Source organism: Telmatherina bonti (genome assembly GCF_933228915.1).
Source record: "Telmatherina bonti genome assembly, chromosome: 18".
NCBI classification, from domain to species: domain Eukaryota; kingdom Metazoa; phylum Chordata; class Actinopteri; order Atheriniformes; family Telmatherinidae; genus Telmatherina; species Telmatherina bonti.
The window spans coordinates 30662498-30678163 of record NC_136616.1 but is presented as its reverse complement, the minus strand read 5'-3'; the positions used below and the strand labels follow the sequence as shown (position 1 = coordinate 30678163).

General features: G+C 37.8%; 1 protein-coding gene across 1 annotated transcript; it reads left to right on the top strand.

Annotated features, from left to right (window-relative positions):
• Positions 1-604: 604 nt before the first annotated feature.
• Positions 605-9379, top strand: LOC306768961 (uncharacterized protein). Its single transcript, XM_079257451.1, has 4 exons — positions 605-791; positions 2276-2352; positions 3359-3706; positions 7936-9379. The coding sequence occupies exons 2-4, from the start codon at positions 2292-2294 to the stop codon at positions 8085-8087; spliced, it is 561 nt and encodes a 186-aa protein (XP_079113577.1). The 5' UTR covers positions 605-791; positions 2276-2291; the 3' UTR covers positions 8088-9379.
• The last annotated feature ends 6287 nt before the right edge of the window (positions 9380-15666 follow it).

Below are 15666 nucleotides of genomic sequence, written 5' to 3'. Positions count from 1 at the left end.
ACAAAGAAATAAACAAGAGTGATAAAAGTGATGTGAAAACTATTTATAACTCCATCAGGACTTTGTTTATTTGATTGATTCATTCATTGTTTTTAATGATAGAACAGTACACATTATAAAGACATAAGAAGAATACAAAGAAAACAACAACAACCCATACACACTGGTTAAATCAAGAAATTAGATACTGAAGAAACATATAAAGTAATTAATATCATTATAAGTGTAGGATTGTTCTTTGCACAAAAACCACCAACCTGCACCCAGCCTGCTGCCTCTACTTCAGTCTCATCAATACACAAACTGGGAAAAGTGACATTAGCACTGCTAAACTTCAGTCTGCAACCATTTACATTCTTTTAAATTAATACATTGTTTAGTAAGTATTTAAAATACCATAAACCAGGGTAAAAAAGATTGTGTCAATGGGTGACATGACCAAGAAGCTGTACGTCTACGTTTGTGTTCGACGGTGGTTACCGTAATACACAATGACATAACTATGCGCACGCATATTTCCTCTCTTGACAAGGAGTGCGAAAGGAAAAGGAAGCCTGCAAAACTTGCTGGTGTTAGGGTAGGAGGAAGTGGGTGTTGCCAGGGAGTAGAAGTAGCCCAGGAAGCTGTGCAGTTTCTTATTTCTTTGTTGCGTACTTAGTTTTAATGGATTTTATTGTCTTCTTCGGGTGAATCAGACGGTGGAGCCGTGAGATACAATTGCTTGCTTAAAGGTTTTAAAGTCTGGGAGCTGAATCAAGTTGTCTTCCTCCGTTTGGATCAAACTGGGAAAGGTACGTTTTTAGCACATGTGGAGAGAAACCCCTGCCCCATTGTTCAGCACCAAGCCTCCACTGCGCAGTTTTTGTCTTTCAGCAAGTTTGTTTATTGCGCTGTTGAAAATCATTTAAAATGCATTGAATAAAACTTATTAATGATTGCTGAGTTTAGAAATGGTAGAGTCAAAAAGGAAAAGAAACTTTTTTCATGGTCTTGATTATGAAATAGTTTAGGTTTTGTTGTATTCAGGAAATGAACTTCCAGGGACACTTTCAGACCTCGGTTTCAGACCGAAGTAAAGTTAGTTTGAGGTTTGATATTTAACAGATAATCGGACACCCAGTTTCCCGACCCGAAGCCACTTCGTCGTGGGGTTAAGATGCACGATGCGACGGTCTTCCTAACTTTATACCAACATCCAGTCTCCTCGTTATAACTTGCCGACCCTACGCCGCTTTGTTGTGGGGTTGTGACAGCCGATTTCAAATAGGCCTTGATTTCCAGGCTCCTGGACCCTGACTTCTGAGGGTTGGTCTTCATGAGTGAGACTTGCAGTGTTAGCTGAATGATGTGCTTTGTGGCGCCACGTTTGGTTTGTTCTTCAGGTTCTGGGTATGCTGGGGTTATTTGGAAGTGTATGACCAGTCTGGGTTAAATTGAGGTGGGATTTCTCTGAGGTCTTTGTTAATAAAATTGCTTGTTTGTTTAAATACTGAGTTCTATGTTTATTCTTAGTTACTCATGAGGCTCACCTCATCACCAGCCTCAAAAACACCTGGCACTTCCTCATGCTTCCTAAGCCTTTTAGAAACTCAGAGAGGAAGCCTTCCCCCACCAGGTGGCGCTGGTTACATTTTAATCGTGTGCTAATTTAAATAAAATTTTTAATCATTCAATAGGTTTTTAGTCACATGACTTACACATCTCAAATCACTAATTGCTCAGCTAGTCATGCCACATGTTGCACAGCCTTTATTTTCTCCATTTTTTTTTTACATGAATTTTTGAATATTTTAAAGTTCAATAGCTTTTTAGTCATGTGACCTACACCTCAAATCACCACCGCCACCATGCAACTCTTTAAGGCAATGCACACAGCTTTCCTCTTCTTTAAAGGCAAATACACAATTTCTCTCCACTTAAAGGGAATGTACCACTAACATTCAATGTGACACAAAGAAAACATTTGCATCCAACTAATTAACTAAAGAACATAAAACTGGAAACAATAGACATAAATCAGTGTGCTGTAGTTTGTCTCCACTGCTGGAATGTATGAGCTGAATACACACTTTGTTTATACACTGACACTGTCTTAATGAAGGTGAAACAATTCAACTAAACATTTTTGTTTACACGGCTGCAGTTTTTGCCCTCTGAAGCTAAACAGTGGTTTTAAATGAGAGACTGACAAAAATGGAATCGGATGTGTACATAAATGATATAAACTGCTGCAGAAAACATGGATGAAAACATTAAGATAAAGTCTCTGTTTCAGGGCAGAATAGTGATAAATGGCAGTTTGGAGATTTGACGTGCCCCTGGAGCTCATTTTGGGTCTCTATCTTGCTGCTGGTGAGTTACTTTTCTACTTAATTCTCCTTCTAAACAATTAACTAAAACAGCAACAGCTTCGAATGTAAGTAATGAATTTTCTACGTGGCATTTAAAACACGTGAACGTCACATAGAAATTTGCATGGATGTCGGCTGGTTTGCAGACCAGCCAATGTTCAAACCAGAACCCTTCTTATTGTGAAGTGACCTGTTTAACCATGACATCACTGCCATATTTTTATTATTGTTAATAACTCTTACATGTCATACTGGTGGTGGGATAGCAATAGTAGGTTAAAGATTCACATTCTATTGTTCAGAGGTCAAAGTCGCCCTCACACCCACATGAGAGAAAGCTGATCCAGTCCTCATGCTTTTCTTTATAAAAATAGAACCCAGACCGTAAGGAGGAGCATGTTTATCAGGGAATTTATGGTATTTTTGTATCTGTATAGTCATTTATGGTCATCTGCAATCTTGGCAGTGTAAAAAAAACAAAACAAACAATAATTGCGATTATTTCTTTCTACTAGTGTTATTTTCTTTTTAGTCATCACTTTACCTATTGGTTGTTATGGTTATTGGTGTTATGATTATTTTATTTTGTCAACATTTTGTTAACATTAGCATCCAGACATGTTTCCTATGGTGCATGGTGTGCTTCGCACCAGATTTGATGTAATTTCTCGAAGTTTTGACCTGAAGATTGTTTTCCCACCTCCGAGACGAATGTTGAGGAAGCGGAAGGGTTTTTAAAGGCAAGAGAAGAAGAGGTTGTGCACTGATAAATATTAATATATACAAATAATACAAATAAAAAGCCAAAATCATGGCAAATATCTCTAAAAGCAAAATTATTTTTGAATTATTATTCAGTCTTTTAAAATAATTTTCTTTTTCATTTTTTGCTATATCACAAGCAGTAACTTCTCCAGGCCACTAAGGGACACCGTAATTATTACATTTATAAGAGATCTGACTCCTGTTGTCTTTCTTTTATTTTGCTTTTTCTTTTAACTCTGCAGGTCAGACTCCATCAACTCCAGCTGTCTACCCTGCAGAGGAGCACGGAAACATCACGCTGACGTGTTTTTTCCCTGATGGCACTGACACACCTCCTGATTCACTGCATATAGACCTGATGAAGGTGGAACCACTGAGGAGGATTTATTTCTATGATAGCAAACGCAAAGACACACTGTTTATAGATGAGTTCTACCGAGGACGACTGCACTGTGATCCATCGTTCATCAGGAATGAACCAATCAAATGCTTCCTGACTGACGCGAGGCTCAACGACACGGGAACATATCAGTGTCTTGTTGTTGCTGACAGAAAAAATAAAAATGAGATTTGTGACATCAGAGTTACAGGTAAGCTGAAAGCATCTAATAATGAGAAGGTTCATTCATATGTTTTACTCGACTCAAACTGAACTTTAGTCATTAGATTTACTTGATGACTTCATTTATGTTGATGCAGAAATATCATGGCCATTTTCTAACGATTGTCAGTGACCTGCAGGAGTTCCAAGCGTCCCTGCTGCAACACACCTGATTCAAATCAATGTGTATTCAGCAGACATGTGCAGAGCTTGTCTGAGTCAGGTGTGTTCCAGCAGGAACACTTGGAAAACCTGCAGGCCCTCGAGCACCAGGATTGATGCCTTTTTTGTATGATAGTGAAATTACACATTTCTAACTTATTCATTTCCATTAATATCATTGTTTTAAAGTCATACTCAGGTGTAGGAAGAGTTTTAAATGCTAAGATAACTTCACATCAGGAGTTGAACAAGCCTGTTAACTGCAGCAGTTCACATACATTATTGCACTTCGTTTTTTTTTTTTCTCTTTTTAAAACCAAAAGGGAAAAATCTGAGAAAAGGACCTACAACATTAAAAACAAAATAGCAAAGCATCTGTTGTGTAGATACAACCATATATTGTTTGTAGATGTTGCCAAAAAAGTTTGTGTTTAGTACTGTTGAACATCTGGTAGTTGTCAAAACATCTGAATTTGACATTTTAAAATGCCTTTTTTGGTGGTGACTGTTGAAATGTACATCCACTAAACATGATTATCTTCTAACTTTTATTAAATAGATTAAATTGACTGCAGTGTTTTAGTAAAGTGTTTCTAAATGAATGACTTAGATATGATAAATCTGTTGCTATAAAGTGGTCTGAAACTTCACCTAAAGGTTCTGGATGTTACCACAACATCCAAACCCTGCTGTCTTACATAAGCATTCTCGCGGTGACTCATATTAAATATGATGACACCAGAGTTTAAGACCTGTGCACAACTTGTGTCACCTGTAAGAAAGAAAAAAGGTTGATTTTGTGTAAAGGTCCAAGAAAAGTTGAATTAGCAAAGTATGTAATTTGTTAGTTTTTTTTCAGTTTCATATGTCAGATTATGCTAAAAATAGAGATACGATGTGGGGATAAAATTTTCACAAAGTAAATAAACATAATTAAAATCTATAAATAGATTGAAAGAATTTTACTAAAATAAACCTCATAATCAATCTGCTCTAGTCTAGAAGCTCCACTGTTACACTGACTGGTAGATGACCCCTCCTCTCTCCAGGAAGTTGTGCAGCCTACTGCAGTGGGGACAAAGGTCTTCCACAGTCTTTCTGTGGAACCATGCAGAGACATTACTGAACGTACACGATAGGTCTGGGCGATTAATCAGATTTTTATCTCAATTACGATCTGGGTTTTCAACGATCATAAAAATAAAAGGGTGCGATTATTTTTCTCTTTGCAGTTTCCACTCCTGCTGTCTTCAGTTTCTAATCAAGCATCACCGGCATTGCAGTGCTTTGGTTTCATTCAGCCACTGTTCTCACTAACGACTAGCGACAAATCTAGCAGCTTTTACTGGAGTTATTAGAGACTTTTCTGGTGTTTTGGCGACTGACTTGAAGGCACATATTGTTCTGCAGTTACTGTAAGGAAGGAGAAGCGGGAGCCTCTCCCGTCCTAAAGCACTCCCAGGCGGCCAGTCTCAGTCGGCTCCGGCTGCAGGTCAATGTAGAATAACTGCAGTAGGTTGTGGAAGTTCACCTAAACATAGTTTATACCACTGTCAGTGACAACTGGCTGCATTATTTTTGTCTAAATGCACACGTATTCCGACGGGTTAAACACTGCAATATCCGTCCGTTATGGGCCGTTACCATAGCAACGCGTTAATCAGCTGGTTCAGATCAGCTGTCTTTTAGCAGGTGAATGAGACAAACGCGCTGTAGCCTGACAGCAAACATGAAATAGTTCCTGTACTTCAGCAAATGTTGTAGAAAAGAAATACACACTTGTTAAAATATTTACGGTGTGGAACCATGGTAAAAGCGGATTAAACAACTCAAAACCGTGCATTAGACGGTTATAATGCACGACGCGGAGTCGAGAACACCACGACACACAGCATTGTTTAATCTTAACTAATATTTATCTATTCAGTTTACATCAGTATTTGCACTTCGTCATGACAAAGCTTCATGTTATTTGTTTGTTTTCTAAAATATGAGGAATCCTAAAGACATTTTTTTTAAAAGTCACGGTTTAATGTAAAAAAAAAAAATGTTAAAGATAAAAGGATAATCGTGTTCAATAATCGAGATCTCAATTTCAGTCAAAATAATCGTGATTATCATTTTTGCCATAATAGAGCAGCCCTAGTACACGACTCCGTAGGCAGCCAGAGTACAGAGGATTTGAGGTGTTGAAATTTGGAAGGAATTTTCTGCTGCTTCACTGCCTCCTCCAGCCTCCGTCCCTTTTTAAATGAATGTATTCAGCTGGTGTTGGCTCCTCCTGATGGTACAGCTCCCCCAGCATGTAGGAGCACACTGCCAACCATCAACTGATAAAACATCTGTAGCAGCCTGCTGCAAATATTAAAGAAAGCTTGTCTCCACAGGAAGTAAAACCTTTTACTGGCAGGAGTATCAAACTTCCGTTTTTGATGGCCACTATCTGGCAAGTTTCTGTTTTTTCCCTCTACCAAAACACCTGATTCAAATCAAATGATTCCAACAGCTTGTCAACCCATGCATTTGTTCAGTCTGGTGTGTTGGAGCATGGAGACAACAAAAACCTGCAGGAAACCGGCCCCCCGAGAACTGGACTTTCAAACCTGTGCTGTAGACTGGGTTAGCATTTCTGTGTTTAGTTAAAGTAAAGTGTGGAGGAGAAGGAAATAAAAGTATCCTTGAGGACCAGAGATGGACAATAAGAACAATGGCTCCTTTTCTGAGTCAGTATCTTTCCAGTCTTGTTGATGAATTGGCTCAGGAGGTCCAGGCATCTGCAGTACAGCATGCAGAGCTTTGACCTCTGACCTCTGGCTTGGTGTCCTACTTTCTGCTGCGAAAGTTCATAATCATGTCGTTTGATCATTATCACTTTAATCAATCAAATCAAATCAAAGATACTTTATTCATCCCCGAGGGGAAATTCAGAGTTAGAGCCAGCTCGTCCAAGGTCAGACATAGGAACATGTAACATTCATGACAAAAGAGCAAAACAGAACCGAGCTAAGCTCAGGCCATGCAGCTATTACAGCGCTGCCTTACAATAGATAAGAACAGAGATACAATAGGATCATAGGGGGTTGAGGGCAAAAAAAGGTCATGTTCAATTGCACCAATCAAAGGTCTACATTTTCTACATTGTGTACATCGTTAATATTGTGTATATTTAATGATTATGTATTTTTATTTTACTTTTTGTGTTTTTACTGCTGTTAAATGGCATGCACAGTTTTGGAAGCATGTATATGGAAGCATGTATATCTGCATTTCACTGCCATCTTGGATGTGCATGTGACAAACAGCTTGAAACTTGATAACTTGACACCGTGGGACAGTGAATCCGTGTGGATGTTGACATATGCCACATTTTCTGGAGACTTGCACAACTATCCTAAAGATGACCTCGGGGGTGTTGTTGACCTTGTGCAGCTTCAGGCATTTCAGCATCAATGTGTGAGGAATGAAGTCATAAGTTTCCTCCTTAGTTTTCTCCTTCCTTTAAGAGGAAACTGTTAAAAAGACACTTTCATGAATCATTTAGGCCAGCCTTGTTTAAACTGGGGGCCCCTAGCTCCTACAAGGGTCCCAAAATAATTTCAGGGGCTGCCGGAGTATTGTAAAAAAATATATACAAAGTTCCGACTTTTATTAGGAATATCATAAAGACCTTAACGCAGATAAATTTGTTAAATTAACTGTTAAATGCTTAATTTGGCATTGTTTCTGCAAGAGAAGCTGGTTTGAGGCATTTAGATGTTACAGCAGTGAACCAAATCCAGTTTCTCATAACTCTCCATCACATAAGTGGGTTAAAATGAGGTAGGGTCACCACAAACACCATCATATGATGTCTTGGGGAATCGTGGCTCAAAAAGTTTAGGAACCACTGATTTAGGCAGTAAACATACAAGCTGTATAACCTTTTCACTGATTCCCAATAACAATGTATTTAGTGTTTTTGTAACTTCTCGACTTTGTTCACTCGTCTAATGACACGTTTAAGCTCTCAGAAAACTTCAGAAAGTCACTCATTTTTTTTGTTTTATCTCTTTGCAGCATCCTGGAATAAAACAACAGAGGAAACTTCACCGCCAGCAATACGGGAAAGAATCGGACTCTACGTGGGTTTTTCGATGTTCATAGTACTTATAGCAGTACTTTTAGTTCTTTACTTGAAAAACAGGAATGAATCCAGTTTACAAGAGTGATTTATAGCTTGACAGGAAAAATGGCATTTCCCAAAAACCAACATGCCATTTAAAGTGAATAGTGTTGCCATGCCATCTATGCATGTAGACAGTTATTACTGTTTTTGTTGTTTGTCTGTTTATAATTTACTACCTCATGTGACTACAATTTACCTCAAAGTGCTAATTTGAGGTACCCTTACCTTTTTCTGCTATTAGGATACTTAAGCTGTTTGTTACTGCATCAGAGGTCTGAAACCAGAAACCAGACCGGGTGCTATGTTGAGTCTTTTTATGTTTGGAGTCTTCAGGTACTTGTCACTGCAACTAAGGTTTCCAAACCAGGAACCAGACCAGGTTCTGAAATGGTTCTTAGTGAAATGGAGAAGAGTTTTCTCACAATCCCTCAGTGTTTAACACTTTTGGATGATAACTCTGCTGCTGCAGTAAATCTGCTATTCTCACAGTTATCATGTCAAAGTGAAAGACTTGAAATCTTTCTGAAGTCTCCTTTACATAAATGCATACATGCATGTATGTATGAGTTTCGAACCAGCAACTTTCTTGCTGCTATTTTGTGGTGCCAGCCACAGTGGTGAGGCATTATTAGATTTTTATTTTTTTCCGTTGAATTGTTTACTTGTGTAGCACATTACAGGACAAGTACTTTACATAAAACGTGAAAAGCAATACAATGGTTGCAGGAGGAAAAAGAAAGCATAAAACTTCAATTGAAATTATATATAGACAGAAAAAGCGAAAATAGAATTAGGTGAAGTTTAAGAAGTAGAAGTTACGCTGTGTGGAAATAACAGTTTGATAAATCACAGCAAATAGAAACGTTTTAATAAAGCAGCTTGCAGCTGAGAGATTCAACAGATCGGCCGTTTTCCAGGAGTTTGATCCACATTTAAAAAAGAAAAAAACTAGGAACAAAAAGTAGATTTGACCTTGAATACCTCGTGGATCTGGTTGGTTTATAACAAACCAGAATATCCTGAATCTGTCTGGGACCTTAACCATTCAGTGCTTCAGAAACGAACAGCAGTCTATTGTTGACAGACAGGAAGCCAAAACATCTGAGGACTGGACTTCTATGATCCACTTTCTTGGTCTGAGAACATGAACGGCAGCGTTCTGGACTCTTTCAGAAGACCTACAAGGACAGCGTTACAGTTGTCTAGTAAAGATAAATGCAGAAATCCTGCTGAGTCATCAGTCCTTTAATCCTCCAGATGTTCTTATCTGTATAGCGCCACTTCCCAACAATGTTGTCACTTTACACACACGAATCAACATACACATCATTTCAAGCCAATTCATACATATCCTATAATAGAAACCAACTGATTGCATCGAGTCATGACTTCGATCCAATCTCCCATCCTGAGCTGCACGAGGCGACAGTAGGAAGGAAAAAACTCCCTTTTAACAGGAAGAAAACCTCCGGCAGAACCCGGCTCAGGGAGGGCAACCATCTGCCTCGACTGGTTGGGGTGGAGAGGACAGGAAAGACAGATCAACATGTACAACTGCACTTAATCAGGAAGACCTGTGAAAAAAAGGAGAAATAAGTTAGAGACGGCAATATTGGCATATATTTATCCATTATTATATTAGAGTAATGAGTGAGGTACTTCTCAGTGCATCAGGTGAAATCCCCATTGCTACATAAGTAAAGGTTGACTAGACTACCCATAACTATAAGAGCAATGAGCATAACCTGGATAGTTATGAGAGACTCCAACTCAGGAGATGTTCATATCCTAACTATAAGAATCATGAAAAGGAAGGTTTTCAGGTCGATCTTAAAGGTGTGGAGGGAGTCTGCCTCCCGAACCCACAGTGGGAGCTGGTTCCATAAGAGAGGAGCCTGATAGCTAATATGATGAAATATGGTGAAATATGATCTCTCCTGCTAGTCCTCATCAGAACCCTCGCTGCAGCATTTTGGATCAGCTGGAGACTTTTCAGGGCATATTTGGGACAACCCATCAATAAGGAATTGCAGTAATCCAGTCTGGAAGTAATAAAGGCATGGACTCATTTTTCTGCATCTTTCTGAGACAAGATGCTCCTAATTTTTGCGATATGATGCAGGTGGAAGAAGGCGGTTCTAGAAACCTGTTTTAAATGTGAGCTAAAAGACTCCAAGATTTATCATATCTCAGTGATAATTATCTTTATTAGGATACTTTGGGCATCTGGTCCTGCAGCAAACATCTCCTAAGCAGGAACCAGACCAGGTCCTATGTTGAGCTTTGTTATGTTTGCAGTTCATGCAAAAAAGTTCATAATGGTCCTTTATGTTCAGAGCCACACGTGTCAGTCTTACCAGCCGTCTCCTTTATGTGTCTGCAGGTTTAAGAATCCAGACACTCATTAAATATTTGTTTTGTTTTCAGTGTGACTTTAAATAAATGATGTCACAAAAGTGATGTAATACTAAACATTTGTTTTGTTTAAATTTGACTCAGTGTAACAGTGAGATCGTCACATTTTACTTATTGAGCACATTTAAAACAGCAGCATGAATAAAAATATAATAAATTGCTTGAAATAAAGTTTTGTAAACAAACATTCAAAATGAAAATTAAAAATACCTTAAAAAAAACAATTGTTTTCCAGGAGATCTAATATAAACCACAGAGGAGTTAAGGGATATGTTCAGGTGCTAAACCGTGTAAAGCTTTAAATGCATACAAAAGATTTTTAGCATGAGTTTTATATTTAGTTGGGAGCCAGTGGGGTAGGAACAGAAACAACATGGTCATCTTTATCTTTTTATAGCTATAAATCATGTTTTCATCTCCGTGTTCAGATGCTGTACAGAAAGAAGATGCAGGGATTACGACTCTTACCTCGGGAACATGATGTTAAGTCCAGAATGTTCCAAACTTTCTCCCCACAGTGTTTAACAGCTCAGCACCTTGTTTACAGAAGCATCAAAATGACTCGTAGCGAATAGGAGAAAAGTGCTCTAACAGTTTATCATGCACTTTTAAAAGAGATTAGTCTGAAAGAATTCACATTGATTTTGCTTGTTTTACATCACCTACTCATTTCACTCTGATGTGAAGCAGCTTTTATCAGACGAGGGCAGCAGCGGCTCAGTCGATACGATGCTCCTCTTCCTCATGGAAGACCATCACAAACCCAAACTGTTCCACGTGCTGAAGTGTTCTGGTGCAAGACATTTTTTACTTTGTACATTTCATTTGTGTGTTTAATTGTGTTGTTCTTAGTTAATGCTTTTCTGTAATGATAAGCTGAATTTGAATGTTTTTAATACGGAACTATACGTTTTTATATATTATATTACCTACTCACTAATACAGTGTTTTGTCACTCCATGTGGTGCAATATTTTGTTTATTTAATGTAAAATCTCTTTTTTTATATGAAGCTGATCAGATAATGCTGCTTATATGGAAGTATTTTGTCTAAATAATGTTTAAGGATGTTCAGTTCTGTGTGTGGAAATGTATTCATCATAGCAGCTCCAGTGTGTTGTAGCTGCAGGTACTTGTCATTTGCTTTATATGGGTCAGTGGTGTGAAACCGAACCTTACAGCTGATTTTCCAGCTGTCTTCAGATGTTTTTATGACTGCAGTTTGTGCCTTCATTTTATTTAAGATGCAGTAAAATAAAACATCACCTGGACCCTTATTAAGCTGTTGAAAGGATCTGAGCAGAGGTCTTACCAAGCTAGCCTTATAAATGTGACAAAAAGCAATAAAAAGTGTTTTTAAGATGTGATATCAGGAACTTACGAGCATACTTTCCTTAAACTTAAGAACTTTTAAGTTCTATACTTTGGTGGAGTTACAAATAGCAACAACAATGTGGCAACTTGCCCTTCGATGGACTGGTGAGCTGTCCAGGGTGTACCCTGCTTTTCACCCAAAGACTGCTGGGATAGGCTCCAGCTTCCCCGTGACCCTTCATCGGACTAAGCAGTTAGGAAAATGAATGAATGAATGTGGCAATTTACATCCTGATCACATTCAAAAGATGTTTTTTAATCGAGATGTAGGGATATAATTTAAGGGGAAACATGAGAACAATGAAAAGCATGTTCATTACAGCTTTATTATTATATTTATTGTGTGTGTGTAAATGTGTAAAGGTATGAACAGACTGGTAAATGTACGTGAGAATATTAAACTGATTCTATGTTGAGGTATTGATTTGCTCTTCAAGTCTAAATGTGATTTCAATCTGTCTAAATGGATATATATTGTGTATATTGTGACTCATAAGGAAGCAGGAGAATAGATTTATCTTCTTCTTAAATCTGATTTCTTTCAGATTTTTGTTTTAAATAATATAAATCTAGTAGAATTTATTTTTCTCTAGCTCAAAGGATCAACTTGTTTTGAGGAAAATCTGTCAATGAAGGACAGATGCTGATTTTCCCTTTATCTGATTTGCTTTGCTTTGAGCAAATCAATCAATCAATCAACCAGTCTTACTTGTTGGTCTCCAGTTTTTATAGACGGGGTTTAGGATCTAGTAAAACTACGCTACTATAACTAAATAGAATATTTCTCTCTTTTTTGTTGTTTTTGTTGTTCATATTGTAAATAAAACACATGTACTGTACACAGGACATGTATTGTACACGTCCTTTCAAAATAAAACCCTGTAGCACTGTCAAGTGTTTTCTTTTATTGAAAAAATGATCACATTTACAATCACGTCTAAAAAGGGAAGCTGTTCAAAATGTAGATCAAAATATAGTTATTTGCAAACCTTTATAAACTCGTACGTTTTTCTCCAATATGGTAAATGTTGAATGGACTTTTCCAATCATGCAGACCACTCAAAGAACTTTCCGCTACTTGTCACATTCACCTGCACACTCATACAACACACTCATACCCCGACAGGCACATCTTCTTCCTCCTGAGCTACAGCCGCACCAACAGGACATAAACATGTCAGAGGTTGATAATGAGATGTTTGACTATTTCATGGATAATCGTGGCTCTTTTAGAGTTTAAGATGTTAAAGTTGGAACAGGAGCAACGAAACGCCGGAAGAATCACTAAAACTAAAAGTCAACTGGGTGCATTAGACAGCAAATGATCTCCCAGCAGGTTGGTAACATAACTGGGTATAAAAGGAGCATTTCAGAGAGGCAGAGTTGCTCTGATGTAAACACAGAGGCTCATCGATCTGGGACGATCTAAACTGGTGTGTTTTATGTTTATAATGTGCAACAAACTATTAAATCGAACAGAATAACTTTGGATAAATCACCCACTTTTTTGGGTCTGTGAAGGTGGATCTGATTTCTCTGCTGGAGTTGAAAAATCTGCTTTATTTTAGTCTTAAACCTGTTCAGTGTTGTCTGATCACAAGTAAAAAGTTAAATTATTCTAATTAAGATGATGAATAACCTGTGAAAAATTCATATTTCAGCTTCTAATTAGTCTGTTTTGCAAAGACTGAATAAAAATGAGAAAGATCGTTTATGACTAAGTTTTCTCTTTATTTCTTACAGGAAAACTAATTGTTTCATAGCAGATTGTTTTGCAAAGTTAAAACTTGATGCTAAACGTGTTTCCATTCCAGTTTCCTCTCTTGTCTCGGTGACATTAAAGCTGCTCTTTGCTGTTTCTTCATCTCATCCAGAATGTGTTTTTCCTGAACTCGAGGCGACACAGAAGGACCGATCTGACAGATAAAGAGATAAAATCCCAAACAAACACTTCCCATTATTAATAAAAACAACATATGAAACAAGCTGTCTGACTCAGCCATGACATAAATCTCTATAAATAAACTGAATCACTCTGTTAGTATGTTCAGCTAGACTCTAGAGCAGTAGTTTCCAAACTTTTTCTGCAGGGTCACCTTTTCATAGACGTCAATAATGTCGAGCTGGAGGGATTATATCTCTCGGCTGGTCTGAGAACGCCTCGGGATCCCCCCGCAGAGTTGGCAAATGTGGCTGGGGAGAGGGAAGTCTGGGCTTCCCAGCTTAGGCTGCTGCCCTTGTGACCCGACCCCAGATAAGCAGCAGAAGCTGGATGGATGGATGGATGGATGGAGAGAGCATTGTGACATTCTTTGTTCTTTCTATGTTAATTAGTTTGTTAAACAAACAGGGCAATTAGACCAGATAAGACCCAGTCCACCAAGAATTGTCCTGCTTGTTTCTTTCATCTGTAGTATCATCATATGACCACTAGATGGTAGTAAGAACCAATGTGTTACGATGGTGGAGGTTTCAACATCTGCAACTTGTCTCCTGTTTCACTTGGAGTCATTTGGATAAATAAAAAAATAAAAAATAAAAAAAAAGAAACAAACAATTAGAGAAATGTTGGTAGAATCTGATGATCTATGACTAACAAACTAACAACACAAGAGAAAACTGAAATGACAGGAAAATGGCAGCCCACCACTACAACCTAATGTGTTTCTGCTTCTTGTTTGTGTGTTAAAAGTGATGTTTAATTAAAATTGTTCTAACTTTTATGAGTAATATCTGTTAAGGTTACTTTCAGGTGAGATTTTATTTCATTGCATTGCAGCTTATATACATGTTCCATTCATATTCTTGACTGTGCAATCACATAATTTCTTTTTTTGTTATTAATTTGAAAGACTATGTTTGGCTGCAGCCAATTTTTGAACCAGTCAGAAGGAAGTCACACAGCTTATTTCCTTCTTATTTGTCCCGTCTGATCCTATCCTGAGCCGTATGGGTGAAATAGTTTCAGATGCAGGACGTGTTTGAATCAAAACTCCTTCACAGTGATTTGAGAGGTGATGATGGCACAAGTGTGTTTCTGCTGTTCCAGATTTATCCACCAGGTGGCAGCACTTAAATATAAAATGAAATGTCACCTCTTTACTGGAACTTCTCAGTGTGTTCATCACGTGGATTCATATAAAGATGATATGAAGCATGAGGAGACATTAAAGCTCATGAAACTTTTATTCTAATCTTTAACATCAGCATCTGAACCATGTGTCTGATACTGAGCTTCATCATAAGAAACGGGACAAAAAGATGCTGCTGCTCCACAAAACTGCATGCAGACACGTCCACCAGATGGATGTTAGAGAAGCTCTGAAATGATCTGCTGCTGTTTAAACATGAACTGGATCAACTTAAAGCAGAGACATCAGTGACTGAAGTGTTGGACAAAGCAGGTGAAGATCCTCAGTCTAAAATAATCAAAAGAACATCTGAAGAGTTTCCAGTCTGAGTCTCAATGAGCTCAATGTAAGAAAACTCCGTCTGTTTCTGTTCACTGCTGAAAAACTGTCAGCTTGGAATAATCTGTTCTGTTTCCAAAGACAGAAAAATGAAGTTTTACATCCAAGAATCCAGAACAGCTCAGAAATAAGACGTCAGTTTTTAATGTTTATATTCAGGAAGAATTTCAGTAGAAAATTTAATATAAATACTTTTCCATTTTGTACAAAAACATAAAGGAGTGATTAGAGCTAAATTTGTTCAAAGTGCTGATATGAAAGAAAATTCTTGATTAACTGGACGGCAATAAGAAGCTTGTTTACAACAATGTTTTCATGTTAAACATTCTGATTTTGTTCATAATAAAATTGAGTTTAACAACAA

What these genes read in the sequence shown, in the direction of transcription:
- LOC306768961 (XM_079257451.1), top strand. Translation starts at nt 2,292, where the DNA reads ATGGCAGTTTGGAGATTTGACGTGCCCCTGGAGCTCATTTTGGGTCTC. An exon ending in GGGTCTCTATCTTGCTGCTG is followed by an intron (nt 2,353 to 3,358) that starts GTGAGTTACTTT and finishes TTAACTCTGCAG; the next exon opens with GTCAGACTCCATCAACTCCA. An exon ending in TTGTGACATCAGAGTTACAG is followed by an intron (nt 3,707 to 7,935) that starts GTAAGCTGAAAG and finishes ATCTCTTTGCAG; the next exon opens with CATCCTGGAATAAAACAACA.